At 46.9% G+C, this 27,383-nt stretch overlaps 1 protein-coding gene across 1 annotated transcript; it reads right to left on the bottom strand.

Moving 5' to 3' along the window:
• Positions 1-11,138: 11,138 nt before the first annotated feature.
• On the bottom strand, positions 11,139-26,788 carry MREG (melanoregulin). Its single transcript, XM_062002689.1, has 5 exons — positions 26,697-26,788; positions 22,273-22,432; positions 14,482-14,572; positions 12,743-12,906; positions 11,139-12,392 (listed from the first exon to the last, which is right to left on the bottom strand). The coding sequence occupies exons 1-5, from the start codon at positions 26,786-26,788 to the stop codon at positions 12,258-12,260; spliced, it is 642 nt and encodes a 213-aa protein (XP_061858673.1). The 3' UTR covers positions 11,139-12,257.
• Between the last annotated feature and the right edge of the window lie 595 nt (positions 26,789-27,383).

Here is a 27,383-nt window from a genome sequence, read left to right as displayed (position 1 = left end):
TGTAACACAGTTTCGCTACACCACCCTGCCCCTAAAGGTCCTACGGAAATACACTGGGCCCCATGCCCCAGAACCCTCAACGGTGCCTGAAGACCAGGAGTGTGAAACAGATGTCCTTCCTTTGTGTCTCCTGGTAGCCCTTCACAAATCCAACAAAAAGCCTCTAGCTCCTTTTTCAAACCACGTATTAGCGTAGCATTTCTAAAGACAGGTGTGTAAGATCCCAAGCGGTTATTCCTTTTCAAGCAGAGTTTCTGCCTGTGGGTTTGAGTGGGTGAAGACAAGGCTTACACTGTTGCTGATGGGGATCTGTGCATGCAGGGTCTGATGGAGGGCACAGCAAAGCCCTCTGCAACACACACTATTTACTCTGAGCCTCTGCTGGCTTTCTGTTTGTTATTGCTGGGGAAAGCAAGAAGTGCTAATGGCTGTACTGATTGAGGAAGTCTGAGAGCTCTGATACATTTCAGACAGAGCACACAAGCCAGAGTGGTTTCTCTTTCCTGGCCTGCCAAGGAGAGGGCAGGATGTTTATGTGCTGCTCAGCTAAAGGTAGCCACAGCCTGAAAGCCTCTTACTCAATTTTGCCTGCTAATTGGGATTTCTTATTGGCATGTGCAGTATCAGGGGATCCAGCTGAAGCCTGATGTCCCTAAACAAACCCTGCCCTCAAAGCCCAGCTTGCAACATCCTCAGAGAGGTTTCTGGCTTGACGTCATCCTGCCCAGAGTTTCTTTCAAACAGTCCCTTGTTAACCCAGGAACAGGGTGCATTGCTTGGCCACACGTTCACAGCCCCTATCAATGCTCAGGGGCCAAACAGCAAGGGGATTTACAAGACACGGAGACCAGAGCCCAGAGGAAAATATTGGGTAATCGCAGAAGTGGCCTGAAGGAGCCAGTTGGGCTGTTTATCTCACTGCCAGCCTCCCCTGGGGAGGCAGCTGCACCGTGTCACCTCCGTCACACAAATCCCTGCCCAGCCTCATTCATAAAATCCCACAAAAGCCCCATATTTGTGAAAGGAGTCCTGCCCAGGCCAGGCAATCATGCTTATCAGTGTGGGGCTGTGCCCAGCGTGCAAGCACAGAGAGCTCCTTTATCACCCCCTGCTCAGATCCAGGCCAGCCTAGTGGGGAAGTGCCTTCCTCTCTCCCCACAGCGTGCATGTACAGTTTGGCAGCAGCAGGGTGAGGCCCGCCAGAAAGGCTATTTGCAGGAGGCAAACACCAGCCACTAGCCAGCAGGACCAAAATCCCCCACTACCAACACCTCAAGGAAGGAAGGAGTAAGGAAGTGTTGTTGAGGAGCTGGGAAGCTGAATCAGCTCTGTGGGTGATGGAGGAGGGAGGGCTAAATAGGTACTTTTTTGCGTGTGTTGCTTTTTTTAATCCCATAACATGGGGGGCTGGAGGTCATTGCTGCTGCAGGTCAGACCCCCAGGTGATGTAAATCAGTGTGCCCTGCCATGTTGGTTCTCAATTTGGATTAAAAGCATGGCTGCCACCTGCCTGCTTTGTTAACTGCATTAGTCATTACAAGTAGTTGCTCTTTTATGGCTTTGGTGTCTGGTTTTCCAACATAATTCTTCCTTTCCCTGTCTCAGACTCTGTTGAGTCTGGCCCCTCGCTCTCTGTAATTGAAATATGAGCGTTTCTGTGCATCAGACAGACTCAAGCTTTCTTTCTGGGTTTTTTTCTTTAAAAAAAAAAAAAACCTCTAATTTCTTTCATGGTGGCCCACGGGAGTATGGCTGTAACTTTAAATACCTTCCAGCACCACCAACTGAAATGAGGTTTGGGAACAGAGAGAATTAAAATATGCTTCAAAGGAGTACACAAGAGGAATACAAATAGGAACAGATAACCTGAATTTAATCTTTTATAGGGTCTTTAATAGAAAATAAAATCAGTGCAGGAGGGGCTAGTGCCTGTAAGGGTAGAGGGAGAGACCTGCCTGTTACCTCCTCCTCTTCCCAAACTCTTCTATGGAAAGACTGTTGTGCTCCAAGGTGGGCAAATGTAGGGTACTGGGCGATTTTTCAGCTCATCCATCCAACTGTGTTGCCTAAATGCTTACCTCTGCCTGATAAGGAAGCCTTCTTTCCTCTCAGAGCATACGTGTGATCCTAAAGAAGACTATAACTAAATAAAAAGATCAATTGAAATGGTAGAAACGGGTGGCATCCACTGATATTCTCCAGCCCCACATGCTCTGGTCAAGCAAAGCATCAACTTGCACAATGCAAAGCAAGCTAAAAGTACATGCATCCTGTGAAAACATCACATCTGCCTTTTCCTAGGGTGGAAAATCATTCCAAAAAATGTAACAAGTGCTGTAAATTCAAACTGAAAAGTGAATAGCCAGGAAAGCACGTATTTGCTTCTGTCTCCTTGTTTACTGAAAACTTCGATCCGAGAGTCAGAGCAAATGCCCTTCACTTCTCACTGTCACAAATCAGGAATCAGCACAGTCAACAGGTCATAAGCTCTCAGGGGGAACCATTGCCCTGTCTCAGGATGAAATCAGTTCTGCATCTTCCAAAAGACACAAATCATTCAAAGGTAGTCAGGGATGAAATAAATTGTATGAATACAGTGTTTGGGGCCAGGTCCTGAGACACCTGGAATAGGCAGAGCTGTGATTTATGTGAATGTACCTCCAGGACATGTACTCCTCCCCTTGTGCATGGGTTGGAGAGTTGATCTCACCCAGGAGATTTTGCCAAAGCCATCAAGAGAGGGCTGTGTCTTGAGCAACAACCATCCCCACTGCAGGATGGGAAGGAGTCTGATGGAGTGGCACCCTGGAACCCTGTTGCATGAAGGTTAGGGTATCCTCACACCCTGTTGCTGCTCTCCAAGCTTAGAAGCTACAGAAGCATTTTGAGAGTACTGCCTGCCATGAGTAATAGTGCTCTGTTGGCCCAGGGAATGCAGGCTGACATGCCACTGAACCCAGGAAGAGAATTGGTTGAGAAAGGAATCTAAGTGAAAAATAGTGTTTGGTGCACTTAAGCAAAAAGATCAACTGCTTCCATCAGGTGTGTTTACAACTTAGTCACAGATATCCGTGCTGACCTCTTCTTTACCCACAAATCGCTGTTGACTGCACGTAACACCCCAATTACAAGCAAGAATGTAAGATTAAATGGATGTATTCTGTCCTTTTGAGTGCTTGGAGGAGATTGCCTGGCACGAATAGTTCTCATAGTTGCACCTTAGGAAAGCCAAACCCAGAGTTGAACTGTTAATGACAGCAGGATCACTGCCGTCCCTCTCTGTCTCTCTCACCTTCATTTTTTGGCTCCTTGAAGACTTTCTTTTTATCCAGTGCTAGTTCATCCAATGCAAGCAGTCTTTAATGTAAAAGAAATTGAAAAAATGGAGAATAACATCTCCAAAAAAAGCAGCAAGCACAGGAATGCAAAGCTGGGTGATGTGCCTTCTCCTCTTCTGGATGATCCTTCTTTACTGTTGATGGATGTGTTTATTTTTACCTAGAAACTGCATGGTGACTACCAGCCCTCCCAGGTTTAAGCCTCGAGCTTTCTCCACTGAAGTCAACAGCTGTGTTTGTATGAACCATTAAAAGAGGAAAGAGTTTTATTATCTCTAGCAAGTCTTTCTGCTTAGTGCATTGGGTGGGAGACTCAGTCTCAGGCTGGCAGTTATGTCTGTACCACATATTTCACAGTATAGGTGTAGGTCTGCTGACTGTCAGTTCACATAGTTTCATGGTTATATCTTGCTCTAAATATAGGAAAAGCCTGCTAATAGCTGACATCAGGTGGTCCTGTTCCCAGTCATCCCCCTACCACCTCATTAGCTTCCAAAATGTGCAGGTTTACAATAATAAAAACTAGGAAATAGGGAGGTGGGAAGGGTAAGGCTTAAAGGTAGAAAACATGTAATGGCAAACCGAAGACAAAACCAGAATGACAAAATGAAGGGAAAGAATTTGAAAAAGGGCAATGGGTTTAAAAACAAGCCCTAGAATTTATAATTAGTAATGTAAATTGTCACTGTTAAGACAAATAAGGGCTGTGGAGGAAAGAAATGGCTGCTTTCATCCTGCAGATACTCTGCAGTAGTGTGCAGCATGTGCATTGCTGTTAAAATTCTTGAGACCTTCAATAACACACACACATAATTTAAAGAGAAATGAACATTAGCAATTGCTATTTATGAGTATGGGAGCAAAAGCTACACTGAGCTTACCTTTAAACACTCTGCCTGTCCATCGTTTGTCTGACAGGGTTTATATTGCCTTGCTTGTCCCATTGCCCATACAGCCTTGTGAAGCAGTTTCCAGTGTGCCTCTTCTGTACAAGGAGTAAGTCCTAGTGAGAGAATGTTGCATTTGTGACTGTGTTTGACCTCTGAAATGTGTCTGGGCTGAACTGAGCTTATAGGAGACATCAAGACTTCAGAGGAGTTGACTTGAGTCTTACTTTCTCCTGGTGTACAAGAGGTATGCATATACATTCATTTAATCAGAGCTGCCCTGATGGAGATCTGGCTTCAGCTTTATCCAGTATCCAATGTGCCCATCAGCAGGATGTCACTAAGGAACTCAGCATGGAAATGGTGTTCAGGTCTAGTATGACTCCTCAGATATTTAAGCAAGAGGTAGATTACCTGTTGTAACAGAAGTAACTGTTGAGCTTTTTTCACCATTCCCACTATGTTTGCCTGTACTTGGGGAAGCTCCTTCTCTGCAAAGCTAAATTAGAGCATAAGCCACTTGGATACTTTGTGCATCCTGTAATTCCCCTCTTTGATCATAGACTTCAGAGAAGTGACACAAACTACATGATTACCCAAAGTTGGGTAATTTCTGTGCTGCATCTTGTCCAACGAGGTAGAAATGAATACTGAAAATCCTCTTCATACAATTGGGCAAGCAACACTGTAAAAGTGTGTGTCTCATTAGTTCAGGATCAGTTGCTATATGTTAACTGTCTCCCTGTTCAGCAGATCTGCCAGTTCATAAACATTCATGGAAGCGAAAGGCTGCATCTGCCTTTAATTGGGACAGATACACTGCAGACAAGCCAAATTCCTAGGCATGCCTGCTCATGTCCTTTGCAGAGCTATAGACTCTATGGGTGATCTCACTTATTGTGGTGATCTCACTTAAACATAGTCAAAATGATTAAAAGATGCCCTTCCCGTATGTTTTGAAACATAATTTCCACTTGAAAAATAATCTACCAGTGACTGCCATGCAGCACACTGTGTTAGCAGATCTCAAAGCAGTTCACAACAAAGAGTTAAGTATTAGGCAGGGTTAGGATTTAAAACAAAACAAAACTAACCGATTTTCTGTCTGGAAATGCTGATGTGTCAGAATTGAAACTATTTGTGGGAATAGGTATTCCCCTGAATTAAAGCCTGTTTTAGCACTGCTTTAAAAGGCTCTGCTGTGATCTAAATTTTAAGTTTTATTTTCTGGATAGAAACAATGCTTTACTTGGCTTATACTAAAAAGCTGGAGAGCATTAAAAAAAAATCAAAATTGAAGCAAAACATCTTGAAATTATTACAGCAGAGTCTTCTGGATAAAGCTTTTTGAATAAGAGATACAAAGTTTTGCTTGAAGACAGATGCAGAAATATCCAGACCTTGATAATATCTCCAGCAGGAAGATCATTTTGCCATCAGATCTATTAGGTACGACCTCCCCACCCTGAACTTGGATGATCTGAAGGACAGACAGAGATGGGGCACGTCTGGGAATGGAAACTGAGCTCTCTATCACCCAGATAACACCCTTCCCTTCCCTCCCTTCCCCTTCATCCCCAAATGGCTGACTGGGAACCGCTGGCTCCGTGGATGCCGCTGGCTCCCTGATAGCCATATCGCCCTGCTGGGTATGTCCCAGGTGGGGTGAATCACCCTGCATGGCTCCAGGCTCCCCACAGTCCTCTATCTGTCTCCTTCACCTATGGAGAAATGGAAATGCACGTTTAAAGCTGACTCTGCTCACCTGAGTTAGAGGTATCAAAGGAGTATTTCAGAGTGATTAATTAACTCCAAATCTGCCCTCCAGATAAGTTTCACTAATCTTCTATTGCACTTTTTTAATTAAAAAAAGTTTAATTTATTTTCTTTGTACCAATCACTTCTACCTCTACAACTCCCAGAAAGGAGGCTGTGGTGAGGTGGTGGTCAGGCTCTTCTCCCAGGTTCCAAGCAACAGGACAAGAAGAAAAGGCCTTGAGATGCACCAGGGGAGGTTTAGGTTGGAATATTAGGAAAAATTCTTCCCCAAAAAGGGTTGTCAAGCCCTGGCATAGGCTGCCCAGGGAAGTGGTGGAGTCCTCATCCCTGAAGGGATTCAAAAGCCATGTAGCTATGATGCTGAGGGTCAAGGTTTAGTGGCAGGCATGGAAATGCTGAGTTAATGGTTTGACTCAATGATCTTAAAGGTCTTTTCCATCCTCAACAGTTCTGTGATTATTTAGCTAGGAGAAATATTGTGCATGCCAATAATTCCGTACAGATTGTTTGTGCCATTTTTAAAAAGGGGAGACATTATTCTGAGCAAGAAGAAGGCTGGCTGAGATGACTTCCTGAGATCTCCTGCAACCTGGATTTTCCCTGTGATACCTTGGGCATGAGAAATGATTTGGGCTTTATTTTCCTCCTTCAGGCAAGTACAGGCAGATCCTCTCATCACTTGTGGAAATCTTTTCAGAAACAATACTTATTTTTGAGTGATGCAGAAGAGGAATAGATGGGCAGCTGGCAGAAGTTTTGTTTTTTACTTCGTTGGTGTCTGGACTTGCCATGGTGTTTGTGTCTCCAGGGTCTGACTCAAACCCAGTTCAAGCCAATGGAAAGAATCCCAGCAGCCTGATATAAAGTTGCCAGTCTTGAAAGGACAAACTTTTGGTAACACATCATTTCATAAATATCTCTTCTTTCTAATCTGCCAGTGAGCTATCATCAAACTGGGTTTGTAACGATGATTCTTCAGGCATATACAAACACATTTCATCCTGCTGGTGCTACCCAGATGATGCACTCTGCAGCAACATCACAACATATTTTGGCACCGACACTGTACTCATTGCACACAACCTTCTTCATCTGCCAAATACTCTTTCTTTCCCTTGGGCAGTGGCTGGGTTGTGCCTTTTTGCCTTCATTTGCTGCCCTCTTGTCTTTGCTTTGATATGGCTCTACCTCTTGGGCTGCCTAAATCTGTTAATTTTACTGCTGCTGAGATCCTATGATGCCAAGGGTTCCCACAGTCACCATGGCATCTTCCTTTCCTAATCCAAGGAAGACAAAATAGTCACCCAGCTTGAAAAATGACTGTTCTCCTTAAAGGGTGAGGATAAGGTTTGTGGGGAGAGGTGCTACATTTCATTAGATCAACTGACAGAAAAACACAAGACAAGCTTTTGGCTATGCAAGTCTTTTCTTAGAGAGTTTAGGAGCAGTCAGTGAGCAGATTTCTCCGTGGTCTCCCTTGTGCCAGGGCAGCTCCCCTATGGATATGTCCGCAAGGTCTGCAATTTCTAAGCCAAAGAAATGTTTCTGATAATCTGTAACTTGCTTAACAAGGACTCCCCATGCAATAATTGTTGCTTGTCTTCAAATAAATGCTTTTTGAGAGCTATTTTGTGGTAAGTCACCCAACATTACTGAGCCTCATTAGATTAGAAAAGTATACACTTTCCCTCCAGGAAGAATATGTAAGTGTTGCAATTTCTAACATTAGAAATTATTGAAACTGAGTGGTTTGAAATTGTAAGTTTTCCTATAGCTGAAATTTAAAAGATGACAATTTTCTTTCCCTTGTCCATTCTCATTAGTTGCCAGATCTTACGATGTGTTTTGCATCCCTAGCATGCAAAATGGAAAGACAGGCTCCTTTAAGGCCGCTGCCTCCCACCCATCTCCTCCTCCTGCTGCTGCTCCAGCCTTTACCAAAACCCTGTACTGCCACCTTCTGCCCGTCTTGCAGTCCACAGCTGAACTTCCATCGTGATCTCTCCTCACGTCGCCAAGTTCATGATGTTACGTGCTAGGAAAGCTTGGAATACAAAGAGGAAGCCATGTGTGCACATGCACAGTCAAGATGGTCTGTAAATTGATTTTTGTTTCTAGCAGACATCTATTACAGATGGTAATTGCACTCTACCTAACTCGTTTCTTTAATTTAGAGGGAGAGAAACCTACAGTATTGCTCCCTGTGATGCAAAAAAAAAAGAAGCTAAAATACTTTGTTCAGCCACTGTTAAGCCAACATACTGGCCAACAGTTAGACACGAGTGTTCTTCCAGGTTTACTCCACAGCCTGACTGATCAACGTCTGGAATAACAAGACAGGTGCTGGTGGAAGATCACCAGTTGATATAAATCAGGATTTCTCCCTTTAGATTAGCTACCCTGGCTCATACCCAGTGGTTATCTCTTTCAAGTTATCACACAAGCTGTGCCAGTTGTGTCTGCTTCTACTGTGGTCTAACAAACGGAAAACTAAGCAGCACGGGTCTATAGCTTATGGATGGAAGAAAAAGGTCCCCCGTTTTTTTCTCCTTTCCAGTTGAAACTTTAGTTAAATAAGTCAAGTTGGCGGGGGGGGAGGTATCTGAAAGCCAAGCAAACATAGGTGTACTTTAAACCCTCCCACACTGCTCATTTTAAAGAATTCTTGGTGTTTTTCCTTTCCGGATGGAGGAAGGGGTGCCAAAGCCACCTTCTGTCCAGCCCGTGACAGAGAGGCGGGCTCGCCGCTGCCTCCTGCAACGCCCCGCACCCATCGTTCTATAGCTAACCCCCGACCTTTAGCGGAGAACCAGCTCCTGCACGCTTGAGAGGCTCGATGCGAGCAAGAAAAGGTCTGGAAAAAAACGGCTTGCGTTGTGAGGAGGCTTTGCCGGCGCTGGCTGCAGCGCGGCCGAGGGAACAGTGGCACCTGCTGTCGGCCGGGCTGTCTGACAGCCACAGCTCCCCCGGCGGCTGCTGGCAGCCTGCGCTGCTCCAGCGCGGGGTTTGCGCTGCAGCTTTTGGATGCAGCTGTCTACCGGAATCTGAGACCTGGAGGACGTCAAAAGCATCTCTGCGAGCATCCAGGCGTGATACAAGTCGTAGGGGAGACTCAAGCCCATCTGAATGGCAGCTAGAGGTGCAGATGATGCAGCAAACGAGAAACTCCAACTTGCCTCAGGTGAAGAAGATAATCATTCTGTTTGGGGGATGAAATAAGAGCACAAGTCTTATGAGGAGCAGCTGAGGGAATTGGGATGGTTTAGTCGGGAAAAGAGAAGGCTGAGAAGAGACATGGTCACTCTACAAGTACCAGAAAGGAGGTTGTAGTGAGGTGGGGGTCAGTCTCTTCTCCCAAGTAATGAGTGACAGGACAAGTGGAAATGGCCTCAAGATGGGTGAGGGGAGGTTTAGCTTTGACATTAGGAAGAACCTTTTCCCTGAGAGGGTTGTTAGACACTGGCACAGGCTGCCCAGCCAAGTGGGAAGTCCCCATCCCTGGAGATATTTAAAAGAGATATAGATAAGGCACTGAGGAGCATGGTTTAGCGATGGGCTTGGCAATGTGAGGTTAGTGGTTGGACATGATGATCTTAAAGGTCTTTTCCAATCAAAACGGTTCCATGATTCTATTAATTTCCCCCACTCAGGACAGCAGCAGCTGTGATGCAGCATCACTAGGGAGCCTCTGACTTTGGATGATGTTTGAGGATTATAGATTTTATTAAATCTTTATTCCATCTTTCTTGAGAGACAGGGATTTGCTGCCTAATGAGGTGCCCTGGTCCGTTTTGTGAGGCAGCTAGTCTGTTCAGAGGCCTAAGACACTGAGCTGCCACAGCTCCACGGTGGGATGTTCAACTGTGTGACTCTGACTTTGTTGTACCATCTGACTAAACCTCAGCTTAATCTTGCTGTATGCAAGTGCTGCCCTTGCCAGTTACAGTGATTTTAACTTTCCCAAAATCTAGAATGAGTTTCACTGGGAGATGTTTATTTGTACCTCTTTCCTCATCTTTATTCTCACAGTTTCATAGACCTGAGTAACTTTCTGCATTAGAGCCAAAAGAAATCTTTTAAACTGGGCAGTGTCTGAACCTTATGGTGAGTGTATGCCATCTCTGTATTCCAGGTGGAGAGTCCTCTACTGCTCGTCCCTCAGATGTAGTCAAAGACTTGCTCAGAGACAAACTAAGCTGTGCTTCCTTTTGGCAGGAGAGAAAGCCCAAATCTAAGCAAACCAAAAGTTTAAGATGTGTGTCTCCCTGATAATTACTATGCAAATTAGAAAAGGCAAATTGCTCTTTGCAGTTTGCTAAATGAAATATAGTTTATTGTTCTTCTACCTCAAGTGAGTGGTTCCTCACTTAACTCCAGCTCCTCCCTGTGGCTATGCTCAGAAACTCTGCACTTCCCCTGCACAGGGCCTTCCTCTGGTGTCTAAATTCACTCAGAGATCCTAATTATTGTCTCTTTTAGGCAGTTTCTATCCTATCAAGTTACAAGTGACAGCAAGAGATGGTTGTTCAAAGGTACTGCTTAACATTGACTTTCATTGCCAAAACAAGCAGCACCACAGCTAACAAAGAGATGTCTCCTCACCCATGAGATTTTGGAACTCAGCAGGTGGTTTTATGTTACACATATAAAGTGCAAACATCCCAAGGGCTGACTTTTGGGTGGTGTCACATACTTTGGCATAGTGCTCCTTGGTCTGACGGTTCTCTCTGTGCTGCAACAGTTTGTTCAAACCAAACCCTGGAGTTGCCATGCACTGAACTTTATTTTCTATAAAAATATGGGAGGTTTTCCAACGTGCAGCTGAACATCTGCTAAAAAAAAATAAAATCAACGGGAACTGGGCACCTAAGTGCAAATCCCACTGAGATTAAATTCAATCCTCATCATCACAGACTTTGGTCTTAGGCCGGTAAACAATCTTATTCTTGCAAGCCAACAGGCAACAGGTGAGTGTGTAAAGGACAAGTCACAGAGGTGTATGCTCTACAAATACCCCAGCCCTTTTTCTATCAGCAGTCAAACGTTGTCTGAAGAGGGTTAGAGAGAGTAAGAAACATTATTTTTGTAATGTGTTTTGTTTATTAAACTCAGTTTTCACTGATAGCCAGAATTGACAAAAATATTTCCCATGAAGACTGACAAACAACTCATAAATACAGATATTTCAAACACTGTAGGTATAAACAAATAAGAGCTCTGCTATTTTGGGAGGTCTTGTGTAACCAACATCTTCAATTGGTCAACTAGCAGCACATATTAATCAGCGAAGAACTTACACTTGTTTTCAAATGATCCAGTCCAGTGTTTTTAAATTATTGCTCATTATCAGACAAAACTACAGGATATAAAAGATGTTCATTAAAAGTCCTCATTAACAGCAGGGATGGTATATATCGACAGGATATGCAGCTTTACAGCAGTAGAGCTTATGCAATTAAGACTTTCAGAAATTAAGATGTTGGGCAACCGATCTGAGGATATGACAGGAGACTAATTCACAGCAGTTCTGAACTTGGCACTTTCCTAAAATCTACCTTTCTTTAAGATGTCAGGCTGAGTACTCCCCAACACAAACACCTCCAAACAACTAATGGCTGAGGACAGAGCACCCAACCACAACGCTGCTCAGAGGCTTTGCTGCCCGCCATTAACTCCTGTCCTGGTTATGTGCTGCTCCATCCTCTTTGCCAAATCCCCTGGAACCTGCTCAGCGGGGCTGACACGTGCTGGGGATGAAGAAGAGGACCAGTGCACAGAGAAACATCACAGAGTTGTAGATGACTGAGGTATTTTTCCTTCCTCGCTGGCTGCTCCAGCTAGCAGGGGTGAGGGAAGTTGGGGGGGTACCAGCGGAAGGTGGAAATGTGGATCTCCTCACAGCGCTTGTAACTAGATGCATCTCAACTTTTGCAGCTACTGGTAGCAACACCTTGCATGTGGGTTCCCCTGTGCCTATTGCATGTGCTACTGAGCTAGTGATCTCTCACCAGCACTACACTAGGGCAGTTCTCACTCCCTTCCTCTTGGGAGCACCTTAGGGTCAGCACCCGCCTCCTCGTGCCCTCCCAGCGGGGCATGGCTCGCTGACCTCCTCGCTCTGCCCTGGCCGGCCCACTCGCTTCTCTGCAGGAGAACAAGGAGCAGCACTACAGGTGCTAACCCCTTGGCAGAGGAGCCCGATGCCAGAGGGAAAAAGACCCGCTGTCCACTTTATACCAGTGAGGCACGTTCCTCAGGGCATCGCGACAGAGATGTGCTGTGCGGCCTTCTGGTTGTCATCCACCCGTTCCACACTGGGTCTCTTTGGATACACCACACTGGCCATCTTGAAGAACTCGTCCGCAGCATCCAGAGCTATGAGCCGATCCTGCCAAAGCAACAGAGTTCTGTTATCACTACAGGCTGCTTCAGGCAGCTCCCTGGTCAAGGCCCCCCCTCCACAGCCGCTTTCAGGTTAAACAAGGCATTAGGTCTAATCTTTTCTCACTTTATTAACAGGCTATTGCACTAGATTAAATGAACTTGGGGCAGGGGGGCATATTTACGGTGCTGCAGTAGTCATGTCAACCTACAAGTGTAACACCTGATGAGGACACCCTAAATGCCACTATGTATCTGAGCATCCTGCAGTACAGTTCACCTACCTGCCTCCTCTCATGTCAGTTCACTTGCAGAGGTGGGGGCAGCAGGCAGGAAGGCATGCTTGAAGTTACTCACCACCACAAAGAGGTAGCGCTCAGAAAGCTCCCAGCTTGTTGGGAAGATGTTTGTCTCTTCAGAGAGCTTTAACAAGATGTCCCGGGCTTTGCTCATGTTCTGAGAGTCACTGATGATGCTGAGTTTGGTCACTGACAAAAGGGAGTCCACTTCCTTCTGGAAACCTGGAAAGAGATATGTTACAAGTCAAACGTGTGAACAGGGTCATCCCTAAGCCTCCTAGGCTCTTGCAAGGTTCCTTATTCCTCCTCCACCTTGGGCTGCTGCATTTCCCCCAGGCAGGCTCCACGTCTGCACCTGAGGCAGGTATGAGCTTGCTGGTGCAGAATAAAAAACTGTAAATCCATTCAGAGCAAGCTTATTGCTGCTTTACCAGGGAAGGTGTATGAGCATCCACATCCAGGGTGCTGATTCAGCTCTTGCATGTTCCTGATAATGCCAGAGCTTTCAGAGCTGGTAGGGCTCCTGAGCACCTCAGTGACTACACCTATATGTTGTTGGGAGGTAACCAATAAAAACCTTGTGGCAGTAATGACTGCATGGGTAATTGTTCCTATAGCAATTAGCATCTCATATAGCAAGGGTATCAAGGGAATAAAAGAGAAAGGAGAATGAACATAGGGATCTTTACATGTTACAGCTCCCATGAACCTTTCCTTCCTGGTTGCTGGTGGTGATGCATCTTACCCAAAAACTCTTAGAGATGAAAGAGCGGTGGTCTTATGATTAAAGTAGAGGTCTAGATAACCAAAGATAGCAGGTTTCACATGTGGTCACACAACTAGCTTTGCAAAGGCCAAACAATCCCTGGCCTTCGGTTTACCCACCCTTCACAAAACAGCTCTGGAACTGTTGGGGACATGAGGGAGACGTGGGAAAGCCTTTGTCAGCATGCAATAACAGATGTAAGGATGGTAAGTGTTCCCTCCATGTTTGGTATGCACAGGCTGTGCAAGCACCTGGGTGAAGATGAAGGCTGATACCTAGGTATGAATTTACAATGTTCCTCCCACCCAGATGCCTGAACGGCAAGTAGGGCAGGAGTGGCTGAGATACCCATCTCCTTTGCTCCCAGTAATAACATCCTTGAAGAGCCCAACAAGTGCACTCAAATCACAGATCCTCCTCTCATCAGCTGCCAACCACCTCCAGAGCATGACACAAGGCACCGAGCTGGTGTGCCAACACAGCAGATCTCCTTGGCCCCTGTCACATGTTGTGTGCAGTACAACTGGGAAAACCAGGTCACACCTCCACTGCCTTCTCCAGAGGAGCAGTGGCTGAGAACACAGGGCTGATGGGTGCAGTTCAGCTTGCAGGCTAGGAAATAGCAGGTGTAGGAGGGCCACTGTGGAGCAACTTAGTACAGGGAAAGAATATTTCAAGTTCACTTTGCAGCAAACAAAATAGGTGGTTTAGCTCTGATCAGATGGCATGGGCTAAGGAAGGAAAACAGATATATGTGTTCAAATCTGATAGGAATACTCATTTCTCTCTGCTTCTCTTGTTTAGAAATACTCAGGGTGAACTCTGAGATATGCCTGCTAAGTCTCCACAAAGGAAGCTTGAAATGGATGACTCTGTATGCTGTTGTATGTGGGCTACCTGATGGCATTGTTCCACGACCTTGATTCATTTTTTTCCATTTCTTTTCTACCAGTCTGATTTTGAAGAGCTATTCTCACCCTGAACCATCATTTGAGACCACAGAAATTACATCCTTTCATCCTCTAGCTTACCTAAATCCTCCAGAATGTGTTTCCACCTGCTTCTTACTTCTTTTCGGGTTTGCCGTAGGGTATAAATATCATAGTTGAGCTTTTGCCATTCCTGCAAAACAAAAGGATAATAGAAACACAGTCATTTGCATACAGGGAGGTCTCTGCTGCTTTTTGAACTGTTGATGTTGGCACCGGTAGGAAGGTCAGTGACCAGGCTGCCATTGCCCCTGGAAGAAATTACACTGACCAGCATTGAATATTTTAGCTTTGCATTCGGTACAGCATCTCTGTATCTTCTTTGCACCTACAAAACAGGTTTCCAGCTACCTTGAAATGGGATTACAGAATTTAGTTTAGGTGTTGCTGATGAACAAAGCGGTCTCCTCAGTCAGACAGAGAGAATATGATTCCATCTCTGTGCCAGAAATGAACTTCCAAATGTAGATCATCTGAGAGACCTTGGTCTCTTTGGTCCAAAGCCTTTTACCCCAAATCTTGACAGCCCAGCTAATATCAAAAGCTGAGGTTGTGAACATGCCTCATTTGAGCTTTAGAAACCATGACCACATATTAATAATTAGCTTCTCTGAACTATTGCAACACCTCATTTTCACACTATTGCAGCTAAACTGGCATGGCACATTTCCTTACAGCTGCTGATAGGCCATGGGAAAGTAAAAGTTTGGAAAAAACGTCACTGGTCTCAGTACATTCACACATACAGTGGCTTCTCCAAACTGCTCAGCCCTCTCTGGCATTTAACAAGAGTGGGAAGAATTTCAAAGGCACTGGAAAACAAGAAAAAGAGATTTTTTTTTCTAAAGGCTGGTGAACCTTGTTTTAAATAGCAGAGAAGAGGTGTGCACATGGATAGTTGAGGGATGAGCTGGAGTAGTGGCTGCCCCTTGCTCCAGTTAATGCCTCACTCTACAGCTTAAATCCTTGCACTTGACCTCAAGCTCTATATCTGCATAATGGGATGCAGGTTTTGAGGTTATTTATTAAAGTTATACCAGCACAATTGTATGCATTCCCATTGGAATGCATGTACTCAGCAAGAAAACCAGGAGTACCTTTCCTAGCTGAGTTTAATCAATGAACACACTGCAAAGGATGCATTTACAGAAGCACCCACAGAGCGGTCAAAACATCACTCATACGGTTTCCCTGCACTAACAACCTTAATTAAGCACGTTTCTCAGCAACAGATTACAAGAGATGGACTCTTGTACAATAAACAAGTGATAATCTGTGCTATCTCCCTGGGACTTTCCTACATGACACTCTGGGTTTAGGGGGGTTAAACCATTCCCAGGAAGGTTGTCTGTGTGCTAGAAATCCCACTAGTTTTCTGATCCCTGGTGCATTAAAGAATTTACTCAATTCAATAAAGAGCTGGAGATTTCTTAGCAACACGCCACGACTGCAAAGGATGAAATGATATGACTGTTTTCTTCTTGTTCAGTGATAGCTGTAGGAAGCCCTCGGAGATTACGCTTTGGAAGAAGCCAGCAGCAGGGTGGCACTGGTAATTCAGGTCAGGAGGGCAGGGGAAGGTCTCCCAGAGAGCAAAATCCCCTTCATTTTTAGTTTTGTCCTGCTGCTTATGAGTTAGCTTTGCCCATCAGAGGCACATCTCTCTCTTGGATGGTACTTGAAAACAGCTTTACCGTTTGCACTGGAGGGCACCTGGCTGCCGGCACAAGGCTTCAAAACACACTTTGCAAGAGAAAGGAAGCAGGAACAAGACTCTCCTCTCTTGTGACACCGTCTGGTAGCTAGAAACTGAGCTTCTCTCAGAGGGTTGTATTGTATCAAAGCTTTATGGGAAATTTATTGCAAACTTGTTAGTTTTTAAAAAGAGACTAAAAGTCTGCATGATGCCTTGCTGCCTGCTGGCAGGGATCCCTCAGAAACATTTCAGCCCAACCCTGACCCCGTGATTTAAGCAGAAAGGAAAACAATCCAGTCTGGGCACTTGGTGGGGAAATAAATGGCTGCCCTCCTGCAGAGATAAACGAGTGCCTTGACAAAAGCAATTGATCAAGAGGCTGCTGTGATACCAGGTGTGCTTCACGCTGCTGAATTATCTAGCCAGGGGGGTGGGAATGATGCTCCTATCCTCAAAACGTGCCTTGCTGGCACTGAGCAGCAGCCTTCAGGGCTGCAGGGATTTACTCACATGGTAGCCAAGCCAGACCCCTAGGTAAGCTAAACAGGGAGCAGTGCTTAGTATGCAGGGAGGCTGCTCCTGATTTCCCTTGGATTAACAGCAGCGTGATTTTCCCTTGTCTATTTTTGTTCTAAAAGAATCTAGGTTATGGCTTTCTTGTATGTCATAGTTACTGAGTTGTGTTAAGGAAGAAAATATGGTCCATACTTAGCCCCAGAGGACCTCTAACACTGTCCTGTTGATGAATAATTTGAGGAGTGTGCAAAGGCGCAGCTTTGGTACAGAAAATGATGCTTAACAGTGATGCCTGGGGTGGACCTCTGGTTTCAGTGGGATTTATTTTTGCCTGAGCATGGAGCTGGGTGTGTTTTTTATATTTCTGTAGAGAAGGATGTTGCATATGGTGCCAGCCATTGTATAGCAACTAGAGACAACAGAGATTATCAGGGTGAGGATGGGCAGCTCTGGGCTGAGCTCTCAAAGGGACTTATGCCCTGTTCTCCATCAGCCTCAGAAGCTGTGGAGTTTTCCCAGGTGACTCCTTGTAGCAGAGACTTTGCAGATGCTGTGGGCAGGGGGCTGTCCTCTGTGTTGCTTTAATGAGGAAATAAAGAGCACCTTCCCATCCCCAAAATTATTCTAAAAAGCATCTCCCTTTAACTACACAACAGAGGAAGAGCAAAGCTTGTCCTGCCTGTGTCTCTGCATAGGAATGGGCAACATCAGAGACTTTGGGGAGGGTGTTCCCCATGTACATCCCATGAGTCACCAAGCCGTGACCTGTGGAGGAAGCTTTTGGCTGGGCCCAGGGGGCATCATGAGGTCGAGGTTGCTTTGGCTCAGTGCCAAATCCTGCTCTGCCCCAGCTTCAGGGGCCTCTGCATGGTCACATCTCAGGGCACTGCTGAGATGCAGGACAGGCCATGCGGGTCCCTGTCCCACATCCTGGGCTGGCTCCCCACCAGAGCCCCCTCCAGAGAGGTGTCTGAGCCTGTACACAGGCATAGGACAAGCAGCTCTCTCCCAAAACTTGGCTTTGTTTTGCATTTCGTATGCACCTCCTTCCCTGTCCTGCTTCTTGCAAACTTCTAGAACAGCGAGGAGGCTTCTTGCACACAGTAATGGGAAAGTACAGCAGGAGACTGGTCTTCACCAAACCCCTTAGTGTTTCTGTGGGTTTGGGACATCCCAGAAACACATTCAAACTCAATCCTTTAAGAAAAATACCCTTTTTGCCAAGATCTGAATTAACCACCGGAAACCAAAGCAGGTTGTAGTACCTGGCCCTAGTTTTTGCAACCAGTTTTGCCCTTTTTGACCTACATAGCAGGGTACAACTTGTACCAGTGGGGCCTGAGGAAATCATCTGTGCGTGAGTCAAGAATATCCTAGGAGCAGTAGTGAAATCCTGCCGCCTCTCCCTTCTGAGTGCTCATCCCTTCAAATATTTACCTGGAAAACTTCCCCAGACTCTCTAGTGTGATATATTAAACATGCAAATGCCAAACGGAAGTGAGGAAATGCTGGGCATGAAATATAAGCGAGGCTGGTACAGAACCGAGAGCTCTGGGAATAAATGTGCCAAGAGAACAGGCAAGCACTGTCCAACTTTTTATCCCTGCTCATGTAGAAATTCCCTAACTAGTAGGTAGCTTTCCTTACTTTGCCAAAGCAATCCTTTACCAAAATCCTCTCCTTTATTCCCTTGAAAGCAATTGGTGTCATGGTTCTGTTCAAGAGTTATTTTGGAAATGAGGTAAAAACAGAGTTATCAGAGAAAGACTGCAAAATACCAGTCCAGGCAGGTACCACGCAATGTCCAGGGCTGCTCCTGCGCTGGCTCTGTGTCTGGCCTCATCTGAAGAAGTTGAGCAAATACAAACTCTAGATCCATGCTCATACATTGAGCTACTGACTGACATCTCAGCTTAGAATAAGATGAAATTGGAATCCGTTTTAAAAAAGGCATGCAGCAGAGCAGAAAAAAACCCACATTTTCCCCTTATTTGATAGGGAATTTGACCCCTGCCTTCAAAAGCTTTGGTGAAAGCTTTGATCTCTAAAGGCCACACAGCTTTACCAGCCCCCTTAGGTCAGCCCTTCAGCTATGGCTTTTCTGGTTCTCTCTGCAGGCACCCTCCCTTGCCCACACTTCACTTCCGAAAGCACATCCAAGCACATCGTGCTCATCAGCCTCAAGCAGAGAGAAAAGTCAAGCTCAGCTTGCTCACTCCATATGATTCCAGCAAATCTTGTCTCATCTACCTCTTGAACAGTGGGTTTAGCAACTGCTGGGTGCTCAAGCAGGTTCCAGCACGCCAACAGTCCCAGGAGCCGTCATGGCATCTGATGGAGGCTCAAATGTGAGTGGTGAGATTGCTCACTCATTGTAGAAAATTCTGTGTTTGGGCAATCTCTATGCATGGCAGAAGGTAGATCTGTTCCAAATAGCTCTTTGATTTGGGCTACATATTGGGAAGACAGTTATTGTTCTTGGGTGGTAGGTGGGCAGAGATCTGTTAGGAACTAGGAAATGTATTGGGTTTTAAGAATAGTTATAATTTCTGTGCGCATCGAGTGGGATGAGCAAGTGGCTGTGAAACGGCTCACCCAGGACGTCATGGTGCTTGCTTTGAAGAGCTCACAGCCCTGGTTCTGTGAGAAGCCAGGGGGTGCGCCCCTGCCCTCCTCCCCAAAGAGGTCACACCAACTTGGAGCTGAAGCTGTCTGGAGGGTGCAGGGAGGAGAAGGGACTCCAAGTGGATTGGGTGTGTCCCATGGCAGAGGCAAGGAACTGACCCCGAGAGAGGACACCAATGCTGCGAGTTGCTGGCAGCCCCACCACCAGTGATCTAACTTGCAGATAACTGCCTGAGGACAGGGTGCACTCAGTGTCAGAGTGCCTGACCCTTTATACACAGTTCGGTTGATTTATTTATGGCAATCCACAACGCAGAGGTGCTCAGGCCAGGACAGAGGTATCTTGGACCACATCTGCTGCCCTCTAGCACCCTGCCCATGTCCCCACTGCACCCTGGCCCACTGCTTCTCCTGTCCTATCTCACAGCACCTTGTCACTGTGCCAACAACCATTTTTAAAAAAGGAAAATACTCTGTAAAGTAGAAGGGGGTTAAGCCTGATTAAGAAAAAAACTATACTGGTTTGAGGCTGATGTGGTGCCATGCAGACAAAGCACACGTGACATAGAATGATCTGATCTTTGGGATCCTTCCAAAATCCTGTGCTGGGAAATCGCTAAGATAAAGGTTGGGAATGGCAAAGCATACAGTAAGCCCACAGCATGCCAAAATTTCTTTGTTAATGAAGAAGTAGAAATACAGGGAGTAGTTCTCCTTGCAGCATGATTTTAAGAGAGAAAAAAAAGGACCAGTGGTTTTGTAACACTTGTGTAGTGCACAAACAAGAAACCATTCCTCTGTCCGCTATCCTGCAGCATCCACATGCTCTTGCTGGGGATTTGGGAGCAAAGCAGCTCCCAAAGCAGATTATGGCTTTTGCAGCCCAATGTTGTTTTGCAATTAGACTTCTTTTCTGTTTCTCAGGGCTAAAGTCTCATAAGGAGAGGAAGGTGATGCAGCCTGGCCTAGTTTTGAAACGGAGTACAGAGAGGCTTCAGCACCCAGGGCCAAGAGCAGGAATATTGGCTTTGCCAGCCAAGTCCTTCCCTGTTCTGGTACCCAGAAAAAGCTGCAGCTGGAAACTGCAGCAGCTTACTAGGCCTATATACCATGACTCAGTTTCCCTAGCTAGAAAAGTGACTGCAGAGTGGTCGGCAATCACTAGCTGCAAAGGGCACTGTGCCACAATCCAAATCAAGCCTGTTGTGTATTGGCTTCTTCAGTGTCAGATAATGTTGTACTCCTCAGGCTTTTTTATTAATTTCACTGCATAAAATAAATGGGGTGTGTGTTCTTACATTGGTTGTGGAAATGCTCTTTTTACTGTTCTTTTGTACTGGCAGGCACGGTAAGTGTTCAGACCTGCTGAAAACCCTGTGGATACGCAGAAGGCAGGAAAAAGCACTGGATTTAAGACAGGCACACTGGGGCTAGGACAGACAGGGATATTGAGTTTAGGACAGACAGCCACGCCAGGGTTAGGACAGGCAGGTGCAGGGGTACTCTCCCCGTCAACCAAAACTGATGTTCTCTGCAACCTGAGCAAAGTTGACACAAAACTCTCCTTTGCCCAGGGAGATGTCTTTTTAGCAGCTTGTCCACTTATGATCCCAGTTTATAAATAATAATAGCTTTATAAATAATAACAGCTTCTAGGCAGACTGCCTCATAATGAACCCTAAGTGAAGCTGAAATGCCACTTGAGTGGGTGTGGGCTGAAATCAGGAGATTCAGTGATGCCTTGAAGTACACTCAGCTCTGCAGAAACTCTGGAGGCACAGCCTTCAAAACAGAGTTGCCTTCATTTCCTTCGGCCAATTTGGGCTGGGTGAAGTTCCCCATCTTCTCAAAGACAAGCAATCACAAAGTAGAGAAAACAGCAGTGAGGAAGGAAGAAGATATCTGCAATTATAGCTGTAAAGGTTGTTTGCAGCCAAGAAAACATTGTTACAAAACCATCTATTGTAAACACCACCATTAATTCAATCCCCACCAAAAAAAAAAAAAAAGAAGAAAGAAAGAAGAAAAAAGTTAAAATGGGCATTCTGGTCAGCTGTATACAAGGATTGCATTACTCCATTTTAAGTTTTAAAAATTGCAGTTTTGATCTCAGCTCTACCTCTGGAGTTTAAGGTTTCTTGTAAAAGCTGAGATAGGTTTTGTTTTAAGGGAACTATCACAAGAGGAACAAGTCTTGGGGTCTCTTGGATGAAGTGAGATCACTTGGAAATTAAATGTGAAGCTTCCAGGCTTTCCTGCAAACATTTTGATGTCTAAAAAGCAATGAGAGAGGGGGAAATGTGTCACTATTTGCTACAGCCTGCTCCTAATCAGGCCACTGAAATCTACTTTGCGCTGAAGTGCTTCAGCAAAGGAAATCAGGGCTGCAAAACAGCCTTTATGTAACAGTGATGACTTTTCCCTTCTGCGCCAAGAGCTGTGCCAGTTCTCTGCTTCTCAATAATTTCCGTATAACCCATTAGAGGAGGATTTAACTTGACACATCACTGGAGCAGCAGCTCCAGCTCCAGGCACTGCCATTGCTGCGCAAACACCACTGCAAGCAGAGCTAATGCCAGCCTGGGAAGGCCAAGCTAGGGTAATATCAGACAGGAAAAGCAGGCAGTGAAGCTAGGAAATTGAGCTGGGGATCCCACTGCTACCAGTAAACATGTGGGAAGCAGTGTTGGTAGTAGAGATGCTTGCCAGCGGTTGTGCATCCCAGCTCAAGGTCTGTCTTGGCTCAGCCACCAAAGACATCCCTGAGCTTCCAGGGATGAGAAAGCTACAGATGCATCCACACCAGGTGTAGAACAAAGTCTGGAGGGTGATGGAGCAGATGAGAAGACCCAATGCCTATGAGTCACACTGGGGAACTTTGGCCTCTTTACGGTGGCTTAACAGGCGCTTAAACAAAGGTGCTGCCAAAGCACCCAATGAAAGCACGAAGCCTTGTTCAGCGGCCAAACCGTGTGCAAGGAACAGCACCATCTCACCTCTGAGTCCTTGTCCAGCTGGTTCCTGACCACTATCATGTTGTACAGCACCCGGTCATCATCCGCTTCCATGTGGGTCACGTCGTGAGGGGTACTCCAGAGGTTCTGCTCCTCGTCCCGTGCCAGTGTGGCTCCAAAGGAGGCGTAGGGGTTGTTGTTGCTGCAGAAAAGGGCAGAGGTGAGGCAGCGTCAGCCACTATGGCATCACACTGCCTCCTTCCACCTCCTCAGGGTAAAGGGCTTATTGCCGTGGCATCCCTGCTCACAGCCCACTGTGCTGCCTGAGACAGAGGAGGAAGAGGAGGAGAGGGGAATAGGAAGATAGAGTTTTTTGCCCCAGCCAACATCCTGACTATGGTTGAAACCAGGCAGGGCTGCCATGAAATTTTCTAAAAACACCAGATATTTTTGGAGCAGCTAGAAGGGAGGAACTGTGAGCATCCATCTCGGCAGGTAGAAGGCAGCACCTCCTCAGTGCTCCCACGGCCCCCTGTGGTGCTCCCTATGACATCTTCCCACCCTAAACCCTGCACAAGCACTCCTAGACTCTCTGAGCTTCATGTGGGAACAGTTCTAATTAACTAAGACTCAAAAATGCTGATGTGGAGGATATTTCCTCAGTACCCAGCTAACCCTGAAGCTGTGCCAAAGTCCCCAGGGCACAGCTGATTCCCAGAGAGATGTCTACACCTTGAGCTAACACCTCTCCCTTTCCTCTTGACCAAAGCAGCAGATTCTATCAACCTTCTCTGCAAAGCCAGTGCTGTTGGGAACAGGTTTATTTTGGACAAAACACACGCCACCTCTGCTGAGGGAGCTGGGACTGATTAGTCCGGGGAAGAGATGACTTGGGGGAATCTCATTCATGTATAAGTATCAGATGGGAGGCTGCAAAGGAGACGTTGCCAGATGGTTCTCAGTGGTGGCCCGTGATACGACACACATTAAAATAGAGGAAACTCTACTTTAATTGTGAGAAGGGTGGGTGAACACAAGAACAGGTTGCCCAGAGAGGCTGTGGAGCCTCCATCCTTGGAGACACAAAACCCAACTGGGTGAACACAAGAACAGGTTGCCCAGAGGCTGTGGAGCCTCCATCCTTGGAGACACAAAACCCAACTGGGCACAGTCCTGGGTTACCTGCTCCAGTCACCCTCACTTGAGCAGGGGTTGGACTGGATGCTCTCCACAGGGTTCAACATCCACGACCACACTTCTGTGTGATCCTGCATCTCTGTTTCTTCCCCAGGAGCCCAAATCCTACTGAATCGAGTAGGCAATCCCTGTGTCAAGGCAGTAATAGGACATTTAGCCCCATCTTTATTTGGGGATGGAAGTGTCCTCAGCTTGCTTGTGAACTCCAGGCTTTGCATCACAGTCATCAAAGTAGAGCATCATCTTCTGGGAAGGCCAGTCCCACCAAGGCAAGGAGCTTTTCTCTACACCAGTGGCAGTTCAGTGTTTTATGGCTTTACGATGCTACTGGGATGTGTATTTAATTCTGCCAGGTGAACTCTTAGAAGAGGGTTTCCATAATGTTTCTAATCAAGATGTCCAGATGCTTGAGCAGAACAACACAAATGAAGAGATATTTTTTACCTTACCCAATAGTCTTATCAGCTATCCTGTGGCAAATCCTGCTCATTCCCTGTTAGAACAACCCACTGTTTATTCTATTTGCTACCCAAACCCCATTCATTTCATAAGGAACCCATCCAGTGAAATCTCAGATAATGCTGCGGGTGCTTTCATGGTGATGCCAAGCCATAAAAAAAGATGCAAAGAGGAGCTCCAGCACATAGATAAAACAGACAAAACCAAAATCATTCTCATCAGCATCTCTGCAGGAAGTAACACTAATTAGACTTTCAACAAACCAAAAACCTGAGCAACAGGTAATAAGGGAAAATATAATCTCTTATAATCACTCATTAAAGACAAGCAAATGAATGTAACTGGAGGGGTGTGAATGGCATAACTCACAGCTTCCTACTCAGCTGTTCCTACTCTGGAGCCAGTATGGGTTTGCTCAAACCATTTTTCAAAAGTAAAGCAGACAGGATCCCTGTCTAGAAGGGATCACTCAGCAGCCAGTGATCTGAGTCCCGTCCTGCCTCCAACAGTGACTGACCATGACCGACTGACTTTAAAAACCAGTATTTGGCAATAACACTAACACGTCTTATCTTTTACGAACCGCTCCCTCTCGGCTTGCAACACATCTCTATTTCTAAATTGTGGCATCCAGCAGCCTGTAAGGGATGTGGGCAGTGCCCAGGAGTCAGCAAACCCATACAAGCATGGAGAGCTCTGCCAACAGTGAGCTCCCCCAGAGCACACTGGACTTAAAAGCAGCATTTTAAAAAAGGAGCACATGAATGGTAGTCCCACCGAGTCTCTGTGGAACCAGGGTGGACTCAGAGCATTTCACACTCTGGGCTTTATCCAGGAAATGGTGAGCAGTAATGCTTCATCAACAAATTTCTGCACTGAGGGGCTTTCAATCCAGATTAAACTCATTTTTTTGATCTGGAGCCCAAATTCTCAGTTTATTTTCATCCTGAGGACACCATTTGAGCTAGATCCCACCTTCATGCATCAAGAGGCAGCCAGGCAGTATAGATACTGTGCTGCAGCAGCACAGCTCGCTGTCTTTGCCTGGAGTTTCTTTCCCAGCCCCGCACTAGCACTGTGCCTACACCCATGCTCCATCCCAGCCTTACAGACAGGTAATATATGCACCTAATTATACATGTATCACACCCTCCTCACTACTTTGCTCTTTGACTTATCACATTTATTATTTATCTACAACCGCTCCACTTGGGGAAAATAAGGCGGAAAGTCATCAATTCAATACTTAAGCAGCAACCTTTAAACTAAACATCAGCTAAACGATCTGAAAACTCAAGCAAGCCATTCATTTCAAACACTGTTGTACAAAAATAAAAACACATCAAACGTGCCCTTGCAAGAGGCCCACTTTGAAATATAACCCCAAATCCTCCTGAACAGGGAGCAGCCAGCGATTAGGCTGCTAGCTTAATCACACTGGCACACTTCTGTGAGAGCAGGTGCCTGTCAAATACCAGCATTTATAGAGGCTTTCCTACTTACAGCTTGCATTAATTGGATCGCCAGCGGAAGGCATGTTACTAAAGAAAGGTGCCTGGTGAGGGACAGCCGCCCTGGGCAGAAAGGCAGCAGGAAAGAGCCTCTCTGCACATATGTTTGTCTCTCCTTACATTAATGCCAATTTCCTGGGCCCGAGGCCCCATGCTCCAGATTATCTGGTTATTATTTAGGTAACTGCTTTAGCAGCATGAAATTAGGACATTTCAAGCCCTGTTACCGGCTCTGCTATTACCCAACACTTATGTAGGCCATGCAGGGAGCATCCCACCTTTCTTGAAATGCCTCTGTCCCACTGATGACATAGGGAGGGCATGGTCCCTGCCCTATCCCAGGGCTGAGGCACCCACTGTGGGCTTTCGTAGCAGCCAAGACCCCAGCTGAAGGAGAGAGAGGTGCTGCAAAAACCCAAGCACGTATGTTTAGCAGCATGCAAAACCTCCTTCTATGCTTGCACAGTCCACAGCTCTTCACAACTCAGAAGGGCTTCATCTTTTCATAATCCCCTCCCCAACGTCACATCTCTGTGCACAAGACAGATGCAGCCAACAGCGGGAGACAAAAACCCGCGCTCCAGAAACCACCACACATGCTGCTTTCACACAAAGTGGCTCCGGCAGCGCATCGTCATCTCCTTTCCAGCATCCCCAGTGCGGGAACAGAGCTCTGCCCGACGCTGGGACCCGATCCCCTGCGCAGTGATGCTTAGACCCCGTTTTTTTTGGTGCCTCAGCCTCCTCTATTGAAATCTCACAAAAGCTGAACGCACCTTATGGCCAGGGACCCACGGGAAACACCGAAGAGAAGCCGCTCTCGGTTTGTTTGCTAAAATTAAACCATAAAAAAAACTCTGGCGGCCGCAGCAGCCCGGCGTGCATCGCGCCACGGGCTGTCAGACACGGCCGGTCCCCGAGACGAACCAGCCCAGCGCGAACAGAACTGAGAGCAGCTTGTGGCCGCCGCGAGAAAGTCTCTTTACAGCCTGCTCCGGCTCTCGCAAGGGATGGCCAACTCCCCGCGGGGAGCGGCGGCTGGTAAAATCACTGGAAATTGTTTTGGGGGGGAAACGGGGCTCGGCTTGACGGGCCAGGGCAGCCAGCCTGCGGGAAAGGGCTCTGAGGCCCGGCGGCTGCCGGCATCGAAGGGAAGAGGGGCTCGCGCGTGGCTGTGGACCAGCGGACCGAACCGCTTTCGGTGGGAGCATCCCTCCTCCGGCGCAAGCAGAGCCGGGGGCAGTTGAGGGCTGAGCCACGTCCCCCGGTGGGGACTGGAGCTGGGACCGGGGGTCTCACCTGAGCAAAGGCTCCTTCTCGGCCGGCGCCGCCTCCCCCCCGCAGCAGCCGCAGCAGCCGCCGAGCGAGCGCAGCCAGGCCCGCAGCCCCATCGGCGCCGCCGCACACCGGGACCGGCGGGGCGGCACCGGCACAGGACCGGCCCCACGGCCCCTTGCCCCGCCCCCGGCCCCGCCCCGCTCCGGGCGGCCTGGCGCAGGGCCGAGCTCCCTGCGCGCTCCTGCGACCTCCTGCGTCCTCCTTTACCCTCCTCCACTCTCCTCTGCATAGGAGGTACAGGTCCTGCATGCGGATCATCGTCCTCTGCCCTTCTGCTCCCCCCTGAGCCCTTCTGAGCCCTCCTGCATCATCGTATACCCTGCCGAGCCCCTTCTGCGCTCTCCTACCCCCTCCTGCATCCTCCCGAGCCCTTCTGCATCCTCCCCCATCTTCCCATACCCCCTTGCATCTCATGCACTCTCTTGCAATCCCTTGCATCCTCCTACACCTTCCCACATCCTCCTGTACTTTCTTGTGCCCTTCTGCACCCTCTTGCATATTTCCTGAGCCCTCCTGCCTCCTGCTCTAACCTACTAACACCTTCTTGCACCCTCCTGCACCCTCCTGAGAGCATCTGATGCTCTTAAAAAAGTATCCTCCGTTTCTCTCTCAGATCTTATTTCCTCCTAAGAGTCTAAAAAGAAACAT

Source organism: Colius striatus, chromosome 9, assembly GCF_028858725.1.
Source record: "Colius striatus isolate bColStr4 chromosome 9, bColStr4.1.hap1, whole genome shotgun sequence".
In the NCBI taxonomy this organism is placed as follows: Eukaryota; Metazoa; Chordata; class Aves; order Coliiformes; family Coliidae; genus Colius; species Colius striatus.
Note: the sequence above shows the minus strand (reverse complement) of the source record. Positions and strands in the feature narration are given on the sequence as shown.